This window comes from Heliangelus exortis, chromosome 1 (genome assembly GCF_036169615.1).
Source record: "Heliangelus exortis chromosome 1, bHelExo1.hap1, whole genome shotgun sequence".
Classification (NCBI taxonomy): Eukaryota; Metazoa; Chordata; class Aves; order Apodiformes; family Trochilidae; genus Heliangelus; species Heliangelus exortis.
In genome coordinates, this window is record NC_092422.1 from 162,718,313 (window position 1) to 162,731,151 (window position 12,839).

Sequence of the window (12,839 nt, forward strand, 5' to 3'; positions counted from 1 at the left end):
AGAGTGTATTACTTCCATTAAACAATGCTGATGACTGAAGAAATTACCAGCAGGAAGGATCAGGTGGGCTCCTTAATTCACTTTGGGCAATGCCAACCATTTCAAAGCTCACTGGTAGTAGCTAGCATAAGCTGACTGAATTTGCAGGGCTGGCTTAGAGGAAGCTCTGATAATTCTGTGCCAGAGACACAGGAGGTACACCAAGTATTTGGGCGTGACACTAATTTTCAGCAGCAAAGCCAAGACCAGGAAATAATTCGAAGTCCACACATTCCACTTCACAGTCCAACAGTGTTAGCAGATATTTAAAGTCTGCAAAACACTCAATACTGCAAGAATGCTCTTCTGCAGACTTCCTTGAAGCCAAACAAATATTGTTTAATCATGCAGAAAAATCATATTTAAGATTTATTTTTTTTTAAGCTACACTAAGTCAATTTGGAAAGAAGGAAAATAGCTGGCAACGTATTTTCAAGTTCCCAAAACAGCCACTGACACTCTAACCTCTGAAGACAGGTATTTTTCTATATAGAGACTCCCTTACATGTTAGGGCTTAGAATATTCCAAGTCTAAAACTGTAAATGGAATTTCATTCAGTCAGAAATTCATCCACCGTAGCACATGGGATGCTATTAGAAGAAATACCTGCAGCATGTATTTGTCAGAAGACAAAGTTGTAACAGTTCCTTTTCAGCCTAAAATGTATGAATCTGCACTGTTCAAGAGACATGTAAAAAACAACATTTACTAGCACTACTAAAACACAAAACATTCAAGTAGTATATAACTGTAATGCAAGCCCTTGCATGGCAATCCAAATTTATTGAACTACTGATGCTAAGTCATACAAAATTGCACCACTTTAATTAAGGCTTTTAGTTTACATTTGGCCACCTCAAAGCAGTTGTAACATTAGGTTGGTCAATTTAAATACTGTGGCTCCCTGTTGGATATACACACAATCTTTACACCCAAACGTTAATGCATACAAAGCAACAAGGCATTGTTAAATAAATCAGCAAAAGTTAATTACTGCAACTTAGGCCCTGTGACCAATTACACATGATTAAAATTACTTCCCACATTCACATCCACAGTACTCTTCCACCATTTAACATCTCAACCAAAACGTTACACATGTAAAACAATCACTAACAGGCAAAATTACTAAACCTGTATATTTGGTATTGCAAATACACTTATGCATGAGCAAGCAAGGGAATTCACAGTGAGAATCTACAGCTGCAGAAGCCCAAGAATGATTTACAAAAAATTGTTAAATCATTAAAAAATCGTTTTAAAATATACACTTCTTGTTGTAGACCCCCACTGTACACACAACTATAAACATTGTTCCCTATGTAAACAAGGAAAAGGAAACATACAATAAAAGGTTGAAAAGTCTGGACATTTCCTTCCCAACAGATATTAAAGGCCATGTCTTTAGTCAGACGTTATACTGAAAGGACTCTTAAAGACTAGATCACTGTCTCCACAGGTTTTTCCTAAAATTAAAAAACTATATAGCTGTTGTGTTAATCAAAGCGCTTTTGTACAATACGATGATGATGATGATCCTGTATTTCTTTAAAAAAGTTACAATAAGCTACAAATACCGATGAAGCAAAGTTATCTGGAGTAGTCTATATAGGAGCTCTTTGGACTTTCTTTTATTATGCTAAAATAGTGGTGCTTTTAGGATTTACATTATTGTACTCTCCAATAGAAAGTGGGGATTGTTGAAGTATACAGTACACAGTTTTCATACATGTACAACATTGGTTGATGAACAATGTCTCTTATCAGTAATACTGGATGTAGGCTCTGGTTTTACCAGTTGCATACACTTAGAATATTTATAAGTAAAAATCTCTCGTGACACTGGAAAGTGATTAGAATGTGCAAACTGATGTAGTAGCTTTCATCCATTTCTTAAAGGGTACCACCACAGGAAAGTCCATTTAAGATGTTGGTAGGTTTAATAAAGTTGGAATGCTGGCACTGTTGAATTGGGCAACAGTTCTTCAGACCTGTAACAACAAAATGAAAGGTCAGTATTGGTAATTATTTGTCATTGCTCTTTAGTTAAAGACTATTGAAGAAGGAACTAGCAAAGCTTTTGGCAAAGAGATTGGGAAAATAATTGTATTGTATCTCCTCCACAAAAATAGTTTCTACTGTACACATACAAATGAATATCTCAACCAGTAAAACTGAACTGGGATACATATGCTAATCCAAACTGAGCTGTGGATGTAGTAATGGATGGGTGGGACTAGTTTTGCTTACAGTATGACAGCTTCAGTCCTTAAAAGTGCTTTTAGGCTTTAAAAACACATTTGTAGTGACCAAAACTCCTGGACTGAAATCCCTGTTAAGGAAACACAGTACCCATTTCCACCATCCTCAGCTTTTGGAATGCTCTCAGTTTTGTTTTTAACTGATTCAAGTTTTTCAAATTGAGTAAAATTTAATACCAATATCGAAAAAGAATTAAACATGGCACTACCTGACTGTTAACAAAAGCCTGTAATTTATGATAGCAAAATGTCCTACCAAGATCCTCCAGTATATTAAATAGGTCTGTCAGATGACACAATGATGGATTATAGCACTGAAGCAACCAAACCACTCTATGTCCAGTAAAACTAAAGGGAATTGAGCTGAACAGGCAACTTGCATAATGTCAGGCCAAACAAGAGACACCTCTGTCCATACAAAGACTCAGAGGTGGAAAGGAAGAGAAGACTGGCCCAAGAACAAGTAGCAGAAAAGGATTCATGCCTGCTGACTAACTTCTGAAAAAGCTTCCTAAAGAGCAGGCTGGAGCATGCTTGAGCCTTCAGCAGCATCCGTAAAGCATCATGCAAATATATGCAGGAGTTAGAAGCAGAAAGTGCCATTTTAGCATGCAAACTGCAATATTTTACAGTGTGCATTCCTGATAATTGAGCTCTTGCGCATATTCTATCACCCTTTAAAAAAGAACCCCCTTTCCAAAAGTTAAATTTTTAAAGTATCGGCACAGACAGCCTTAATTTGAGCTCTACCAACACCTTAAGACTTGAAAAAGATTTATACTGGTGTGAACAGTGTGTCTTGTACATATCTGTAATTCTAATTTTAAAACCGAAAAAAAAACCCACCCTTAAGTTTCTATAATAATGTAAACAGTTTTCAAGGATTTTCTGCATCAACAACTACCACAGTTGTTTAGGTTTCCTTTTGGTTTTGTTTGGTTTGGGTTTAATAGCCATAACACACAGAAAACTTTAAAAGGTTTACCTGGCTCAGAGCTACAGTACAGCTATGTATTAAAGTAGCAGACATGATGACTTTTTGCGTGCTTTTCCAGGCACTGGAGTTTTTCTGTTAATTTGTCGCACAAGGTCATAAAAGATCTGAGAATATAAAAATTAGTTGGTTAATGGAATTAAGAGGCTTCTCTCATACCCTTAAGTCTTTAATGTTCACATATAATCACTTACCCACATACTCAAGAACCTGCTGTAAATATTTAGTTATCACCAAGCCAGAAAATTAACTTTTATACTTAATTTGTACCTATTCATCATAGGTTTGAGCTCATTGGCTTTTCTAATTTCATTGAAACAAGCTGAAAAGGCATCTATAATCTTCAACTGTGTAATCTCTGGGTCAGATTTATCTGAGCAAGGATGATGTATATCACAATGACCAACTACTATATGCTGTTACTTGGCAATTTAGCACTGGAGCCAACAGGCCACAGCTGTGGAGTCAAAATGGAAAAAATCTTTATTCCTTTAGGTGGATAAAGATATTATTTTGAAGAAATTTCCATTTTGACTCCACATTTTCAAGGTAACTCAAGCCCAGTGCATATTCTGTAGTAGCCTCTTGTATTTGAATGAGATCACACTTTTCCAAAACCTTTAAAAATAAAGTCTGGAGAATTAATTCAGCAGCCTCTCTAGGACTACAGCATGGCATAACCATAACATTTCCTAGAAAAGTAACTCACGTATCACGCTCTCACACTTTGAATCTCCTAGAATTCTAATTAGAACATGATTTTGAAGGGCTAATTTAAGACAAGTCTGCAAACTACAATTAAACAGCATCTGCTTTGTTCATAACTGACATTTTTCCAACAATTTCTGCATCTCCTATATCATGGAAGTCCTCATGCTATTTCCATCTTAGCAGTTTCCTAAGCACTTGCTGCAAAGCAGCAGTAAGTCTAGCAAGGGCTTTTATTGTTTGATGAAGTTCTAGCTTATTAAACATATGACTTTTAAACAGTTAAGTTGATTAATTTACATTTAAGAAAAACAGAATAGTTTCCAGAAATTCCCTACTAATCACATATTACTCATTTTTAAAATCAGCTGTGCTTAAAAGCACCACACTCAACCAAGACTTGTACAGACGCCCTTTCAAATTGACTGATGCTGCCAACAGTGTTTTCCAGAAGAGAAAATGAATTGAAGTTTGTATCATAATCAATATTCAAGCTGTTCCAGAAATGTAAAGACTAATGTAGCTTCTTTTTCTAGAAAACTCTTGCATCCCTCTCTTTATGCTGGCACTCTCACTGGATAAGAAGGCACGTATTATGGCAAGTCTCAAAAATGCACATGTTTGATCAGTCACCTTGCCCCTGCTAAATAAATACAGAACTAGATAGCAGAGAAGCTTCTGCTTCCCTTTATTCTTTACAGAGCACTTATTTAGGTCTCTTCTCTATTCAGCTGCTAATTTGGACAAAACCCTTAAGAGTTTTTGTCCCTACCATCTCAAATAATTTAATACCAAAAAAGTCCTTAAAACTAATTGATGTAAGTTACCTCACTTAAAGGTCTTTAAAAGAAAAAAGTAGTCTAGCAGTGCACTCTCAGTGGATAGAGATATATCAACAGGGGAATGAAAAAAGTATTTATCCTAAATTCATATGAATGTAATTTAAAAACTAATTATACTAAATTAATATAACTGAGAAGTCCCAAGTCAAAGCTAACCACATCCCTTAATAGAAACACTCACAAGATCTCACAGTAGTTTTGTACAGTTTTGTCCATTATAGTGAGTGTTATTCATAATTTCATTAGTTTTTCTTGACAAACAGTAATGTTTGGTTACCAGAACACAGTGTTCCATCCCTGCTCCCTCTCCCCCCATAGTTAGTGTGTCTTACCTCATTAACATTTATCTTTGATTTTGCAGAAGACTCTAAGAATGCACAGTTATTCCATTGCCTTGCTAGGTTCTGACCTTGTTCCTTTCCCACAACTCTCTCGTCTTCCAAGTCACACTTATTGCCAACCAGAATCATAGGCACCTAAAATGAAAATTTATACCAAAGAATTCATCACAGTTTTGGAAAGGCACAATGTAAATGAACACCTAAAGCCCTATCGGAATTCTTTGAGGATTCTGACCTCCAGAATAATCAAGCTCTGGTGTAACAGTTGTGTGAGACTTTCATCTTCATATCAAAGTGACTGCATTTTATGCCTCCTCCTTAGCAGGGTGGGTATGGTTTGAGGATTTGCCAATGGAGAAAATGTCACATTTCTAAAAGACCTAACGAAATTTCATTTTTAGGTGTTTAAGATAGAGAAGTCTACTGAAAAATTTCGTGAAAGATTCTCACGTGTTCAGAAATCCTGGAAAAAGTAGCCTATACTGGTTAACCTGATAAAGGAAGCTAAAGCTCCTTTCTCCATTCCTCTACTTCCAGTGTAATTCTTCTTAGAGTAAGCTGATTCACACAGAGCAAAATCATGCAAGCTTACCAAAATTACTAACTAGAAAAATGCTGAATCTACCTTTGTGGTAAGAAAAAGCCATCATACCAAGTTGTGGTTTTGCTTTGGTTTTTTTTTTGTCCCTGTACTAATTTAAGGACATAACTAACTTTCTTAGGAATTCATATGCTAAGAAAAGGTTTATAATATTTTGATCTTTTAATTTCCCCATACCTAAGCTTTGGCATAGGAAAACCTTTATGCACGTTTTGTGAGAACAAAAGTTGCAACTTGAAACTCATTACCTTTCTCCTCATACTATGGAATGACTTTAAAGATGGAGGGGAAGTGTTCTAAAGAGATAAAATTCCAACAAAATACTATCAAAATAGTACCAAAGCAAGCTTATGCAAATCAGCATAAATATTCCACATAAATGTGACAACATTTGAAATTCTCATTTATCTCGGTTTCAGTGTACAAAATTAATTTGATACTAAACAAAAGGTTAATGGAATTAAGTTATACCTATAATTTGGTAGGTTCTGGATGGGAGAAGCACTGCAACTTGAGTACAACCCTCTCAGGATACATTTGTGATAATGGGTAACAAATTGCTTCTAGACCTGGACGTGTTTATGTGTAAGAAGGTACAAAGTGATTTGTACTATGGTAGTCACAATGAATTTCCCTGAAACTGAAATATTAAATACATTCTGTTCCTGCTGACAAAAGTGTATGCACTGCATGCAGTAATGAAGGTATCAAAGTTTGCACGAGCAGTTTAACTGAGATGAGCACACTTAAAAACTGTTAACTGCTTACTTTTTTCAAAGGAAGATTTTATGTCTGATGGCTACAACATACAAGGTGTTTCTCTTAAAAGCACGGTTTACTACTGTTTCACATTTGAAACACTACTCTTTTGTTTATTAAGGGACTAAGTATTAACTATCTACCATCACAGTAAGTCTTTTATTTAACCAGTTATAAACTGGGATACCTCAGCCTCACATCACAGCTTTAATAATGATAATAGGTATATACTAAAACTGTGTAGAAACAGTATTATCAAATGTACTTGCAAGAAGACACACAATATATGAAAGGTACATAACATGCAAGTTTAAAGCTAATGGTCTTCTGTAAGAGCTTTGAATATTATGCTTTTTTTTTCAAACCTGAACTGTTAGCAATTGAGATAAGAACAGAGTTGCTTTAGAAATGTTTTCTGCTGTCCTAGTGAAGAAGGTGATACACAGTTTTAAAAATTTGAAAGGAAGATAACAAAAAAGACAATTCTCATGTGCCACATGACAAGTTACATTCTCTTCAGTTTGCCTTAGGAATTGCTCTTCTGTACTATGCATCCTACTGGCTGATTTCAGAGAATCATAAAGGTTGGAAAAGATGTCTAATATCATCAAGTCCAACTGTCAACCCAACTTGAGGTCATTTTCTCTCAACCTATTTCTCATTTAGAGGGGAGAAGAGACCAAACCCCACCTCACCACAACCTCCTTTAAGGTAGCTGTAGAGAGCAGTAAGGTCTACCCTCAGCCTCCTCTTTTTCAGACCAAACAACTCCACTCAGATGTTCCTCAGAAGAACTGTGATCTAGACCCTTCACGAGCTCCACTGCTCTTCACTGGACACACACCAGCAATTCCAATGTCCTTCTTGTAGTGAGGGGCCCAAAACTGAACACAGAATTCAAGGTGTGGCCTCACCAGTGCACAGAGAAATTATGACCTCCCTAGTCCTGCTGTCCAAGCTTTCTGATGCAGGCCAGGATGCTGTTGGCCTTCTTGGCCACCTGGGTACACTGCTGGCTCACATTCAGCTGGCTGTCAAACAGCACCCAGGTCCTTTTCTGACAGGCAGGTTTTCAGCCACTCTTCTCCAAACCTGTAGCATTGCCTGGGGTTGTTGTGACTGAAGTGCAAGAACCAGGACTTGGCCTTGTTGAACCTCATACAACTGGCTTGGGCTTATTGATCCAACATGTCCAGATCCCTCTGTAGAACATTCCTACCCTCAGGCAGATCAAATACTGCTGCCCAACTTAGTATCACTGGAAACTTACTGGGGGTGCACTCAATCCCCTCATTCGGATCAGTGATGAAGATGTTAAACAATGAGTCCCAAAACTGAGCCCTGGGAAACACTGCTTGTGACCAGCCACCATCTGGATTTAACACCACCACAACTCTGGGCTCTTAAAACTTGGAAGCTATTGTAATATAATACAAAATATATAATGAAAACTGTAAATATAAGTATTTAGCATTTTTAGAGGTCCTTACATCATCAGTGTCTTTGACTCGAAGAATCTGTTCTCTTAGATCCTGTAAATCATTAAACGTGGACTGTGCTGTGATGGAATATACTAATGCAAAACCTTGTCCATTTTTCATGTATAGGTCTCTCATTGCTGTAAACTGTTCCTGTAATTAAAAAAAAAAAAGACACAGATGTTGCATTCAATTTGCATTTTCTTTGCATAAACTGCCATACATGTCAGCTCACAAGTGAATCACAAGTATGGTGCATTGATGCCCTTCTCCCCTTTTCAAACTGACCGATATTTTACTGTTCGATTTTAAGCATCACAGTAAAGTGAAGTGGTTTTAAGTAAATTTGATTTGGAACATTATCTGAGGTGACTGATCAATGTCCAAATATTGTCAAGGGCTATATGCTGGGGAAAAAAAATTATCACAAACTAATTTAAAAACACAAGAGATACAGTAGAAGGTACACTGTGTAAAATGTAGATTACAGAAATCACAATCCTCACAAATACACACCAACTTTGTCACACTTCCTGAGAATTGTTTAAAACACACTGCAAAGTAAATGCATCTCTTTTCAGCCTCCATTTTGTAGCCTAGGCACTTTCCTGTGTTACATTCTACTTTCATTTTCAACAAGAGTGAGTCAATGGAGGTGCTCACCAGACAAGTCACATTTCCTAGGCTTGGTGACAGCTATGATACTGCACATGAGGGACTCACTGGTACCCTGCACAGCAGCATTAGGACTTCTCCCTCTTTGAAAACCCTCACCAGTGTGACTGTGCAACAGCATTTGGACTTCTTGCATTGGGGACAAGTCACCAACATTGGTGATCTGGTACCTGATCAAACACTCACCAAGACCCTTGCTGTATGCCACGTGAAAAGTGAAATTTATTTTGGGAGAACAGCCACTTTCTGTAGTTTTATGTTGCCTTACTTCAATATAGAATGTAAATCAATTATTAATGGGCCAGAGCAGTATTATAGTTGAGGGAACACATGCTACACTCCAAGGGTCTTGAGCTTGCACTCACTGGAATCAATGAAGGAAATGACTGCTTCCAGTACATTTTGGAACAATCAGAAAAACCAGACCAGGATGCAAAGGGTCAGCATAAACCCTGCATGCTTTGATTTCACAAGAGCTGACTAAAATAACATTATTTTTATCCCAGTGTCAGAGTATCTCTCACACACTAAAGAAAAAGGAGAGGAGAAGAAAGCACATATTCTCTACAGCAACAGAAATCAAACCCAAGTAACCATCGGGCATAAATCTTCCTCTGGGCAACATGAACTTAAAACCTCAGCACAACCTTGTAAAATTCTCAGTCTCATGGTTCCCCTGTGACAGAACATGAGCTCACAGGAAACTTGCAATTCATTTTCTGCTGCAGTAAATAAAAATATAAATAAAGTGTTTAAATACTAGTATGTTAAAGAATATCTTTTAACCCAATGCAATGACTACGGTTACTCTTTAGAGAATGAGGAAGGAAAAATCATCCTTTATAGCCCTACAGCTTTCAATGGTTTTAACACTGTACATCTGTAAAGTTGGTTTTACATACCGTTCCTGCAGTATCTAAGATTTCAAGCATACACTGTTGTGCATCTACTTCAACTTGCTGTCAAGAGAGAAAGATGTGGTTAGACTTTTTCCTTTTACAACTCTCCCCTCCAAAGACATCAGGAATTGTGTGATAATATATGCAAATACATAATGCAACATAATGACTTAAGTTTGTACTGATACACACTTTGAAAACAGTGGGAAGAAGGCTTTCAAAGAGCCCGAGTGACATTTTCAAAAGCAGAGTCAGCAGCCAAGTACCACTCTGCAAAGTGATTAGGGATTTTTGATTATTAAAATGAGGCTACTAAATTTGTAACGGCAGCATAACTGATTTCTGCTTATTTCAGGGGTCATTCACAGATTGAAAGAAAAGTACAGGTGAAAGCCAGAAAGTTGGACTGGCATACCAATGCTCATTTAATAGTAATTTAGATCAACAAGACAATAAGAAGTACACAGCAAACAATAAACCAAGCAAGTCTCTGAGAGTGGTGTCCCCAAAACAAGCCTCTAGTGAGGAAATTAGGCAAGTGATCCATCCTAGAAAAAAACGTAAAAATAGAAGGTTTAAGAATCCAGATCAGCTTCTTCATCTGTTTCAGAGTTCCTCTAGCTAGTTTCTACCTCATTAAAAAAAACAAAACCAAAACAAAAAAACAGAACAAAAAACAGAGACCTTGAGGGCAAAGGACACGGAAGTGCTCTCAAGGTGTTTCAAGCAAGCTACCAATTTTTAAATTTTCTTTCAAACTATTGGTATTGGTAACACTTCCCTTGCTTCCATTTACATGTAAAACTCAAAGTTAACAGATCAGCCCTCAGAAAGAACTTGGTGTCCTCTACTCTCAATATATATTATATATATATTCACCAAGTTACTCTTAATGTGTGTGTGTATATATATATATATATATATATATATATATCACTAGTGTAATTTTGAGCTTTTCTTTTGTTACTAGATTTAAGCTTCTGGGGCTCAAAATTTCCAATCCTCTTACATCTCCCCCATGTCTCCTAAGGATGGCAATTTCTTTAATAGACATTTTTGAGCACATATTGCTGACAAAGTTATTCAGCTGATTAAAACGCACCTATTCTCTTCGTGAAAAAATTTTGGAGGAGTAAACCAAGATGTCAAGTTTCAAGACTTCGTGATCAAATTATTTAGTTCCAGACAAACGTTCAATTTTTCACATCCTCTCAATTTTAAATCTTATAAAATTAGATATAAGAATAATTACACATAACTGCAACCACCAAGCCAATGCATTTTAAAGTCACCCATGTCAACCAGTGAATTAGAATTGTAACTAGCAGTGAGGGGAAGAAAGTAACTGCATCAAGTCTTGTCCAGACTTAACAATCTGACTGATTTGAAAAGACTACACAGAACTATTCCTAGTCACTTTAGGACTAAACCTGAAAAGAATACTGTAAGACCTTTGCTTAAAAAAAAATTAATTAGCAAAATTTCTTGAGATGACACTGCTTTTTCAGGCTCCATGGAAACAGTCTTAGGAAAAATTCACCCAGCAAACACCATGAATCTAGTATGATATAATGTAAAAATGTAACAGAGGAAATATTTCACTTTTTAGTACAGCTTGTGAATATTCTTGGAGTAATTTACTGGGACTGACCCAGCAAAGGTCTGCACCAATTATCAGGATAGGATTCAAAATCCCTGTTCCTATAGTACAAAGTAGCCATATAGATTGTGTTGCTGTTGCCTCTCTAATGAAAGTTCTAGATTTGGCTGGAAGCCCAGCTACTTAAAGAATGACCAGGATTTTTCCAGCATGTAGACTTCTAGGAGGTCAAAGAACACAAGTGTGAAGTTGTAATTTTGCTCTCATTAATTCCTCTTCTGTTCAGAAGAGCTTTTGGTAACTATAGGTTGCAATGGATGTTAGTGCAGCCTCTTTATTCAAATATAAATGTAGCCCAGTGCTGAAAGAGATTTAGCAGTTTCTGCCCACTCCCTAGAGTTTGTGCATTTTGACTCCCTTGTAAAGACACTGGCATTTATGTAGCCACACGATGAGCTGCATCAGAATATCAGTGCATCTGAAAAGAAATTCAGCTAAAATGGGAAAGATGGATTAAGAGACTGATACAGCTGAAAATCTGCTTCACCAAATGGTTCTCTTCTGGTAGCAGTCCAGGTGTAGCCTGAAATATTAATCATGGTCTCAGCTGAAACTGAAGAGTGAGCAATATGGAGACTCAAGATGATGCAAGCAGAGTCAGACCTTTCAGCCTTTCACACTGAAGAAAGAAACTAACAGGCCACTGTGTTTGTTCCTTTGTGGCAGGTTGATGTTAAGTTTTATTAATAAGAAGATCTCAGCTTACGAAAGTGTACCAAGACATCAGTTAAATTTCTACAAATACAGTATGTGACCTCCAGTGTTTCAAAGGTGAGCATTAAGTTGGTTTTGGTTGTTTCCCAGTAATAAAGAAGCTTAGAACCTCCAACACAGAAATCCAGATCTACCTATAGATACTAACACACAGAAACAAATAATAAATATAGTAAAAAATAAGAAGTGGGGGTTTTTTTGTTTTTAAATCAATGCTCCCAATTCAGACAATAAAATTACCATTTTTTACTGACTAGCAAGATTTTATGCTTAAACATCAGAAACAGTATTGAATTATTCCTTTTAGACAGACTTTAAGAGCTTCTTTGTATTTCAGACTTGTTAACTTGTTAAGTTACCTCATATTACATAGCATGACCAGGCATACCCTTTTTCAAGCAATGACTCAAATATTTGACTGTATGTATTGCAGTTTTGTTAACACTACGAGAGGTCTTTTGCACATACCTTTCTGTAGGAGTCTTCTATCGTGGGATCGTATTTTTCAACAAATATTCCTTGAACAAACTGTACAGTCTGCAACACATAAGTTTTGTAAGATTCCTCTCATTCACTACATTTTGTAAACAGTGTACACAAATCACTTATAACTCAGTTATCCGTTACATTTTCTGAAGAAAAATTAAGTGGATGGCATAAGAAACAAGAAGGTAGATGTATAAATAATATATATACAGTTTCATAAAAACTATGCCTAGTTAACTAAGTACTGTTAGACAAAGCAATGCTACACCTGCCTTTATCCACTCTTTTATCAAGCATCCATCGATTTAAGGTTTGTTTAACTCTTGGAATCATTATTAGTTTTCAGTTGAATAGGATAATGGCTTTTATATTTGCATTTAG

At 36.5% G+C, this 12,839-nt stretch overlaps 1 protein-coding gene across 1 annotated transcript in view; it reads right to left on the minus strand.

Moving 5' to 3' along the window:
* Window positions 1–785: 785 nt before the first annotated feature.
* The window catches only part of RAP1B (RAP1B, member of RAS oncogene family), a 31,139-nt gene continuing 19,085 nt past the window's right edge, over window positions 786–12,839 (minus strand). The window contains exons 3-8 of the mRNA XM_071733436.1: window positions 12,441–12,509; window positions 9,602–9,658; window positions 8,037–8,177; window positions 5,178–5,321; window positions 3,287–3,402; window positions 786–2,031 (exon numbers count right to left, since the gene is read on the minus strand). Coding sequence (XP_071589537.1) covers window positions 3,316–3,402; window positions 5,178–5,321; window positions 8,037–8,177; window positions 9,602–9,658; window positions 12,441–12,509 — 498 coding nt within the window. The 3' untranslated portion in view covers window positions 786–2,031; window positions 3,287–3,315. The remainder of the gene's footprint in view (window positions 2,032–3,286; window positions 3,403–5,177; window positions 5,322–8,036; window positions 8,178–9,601; window positions 9,659–12,440; window positions 12,510–12,839) is intronic.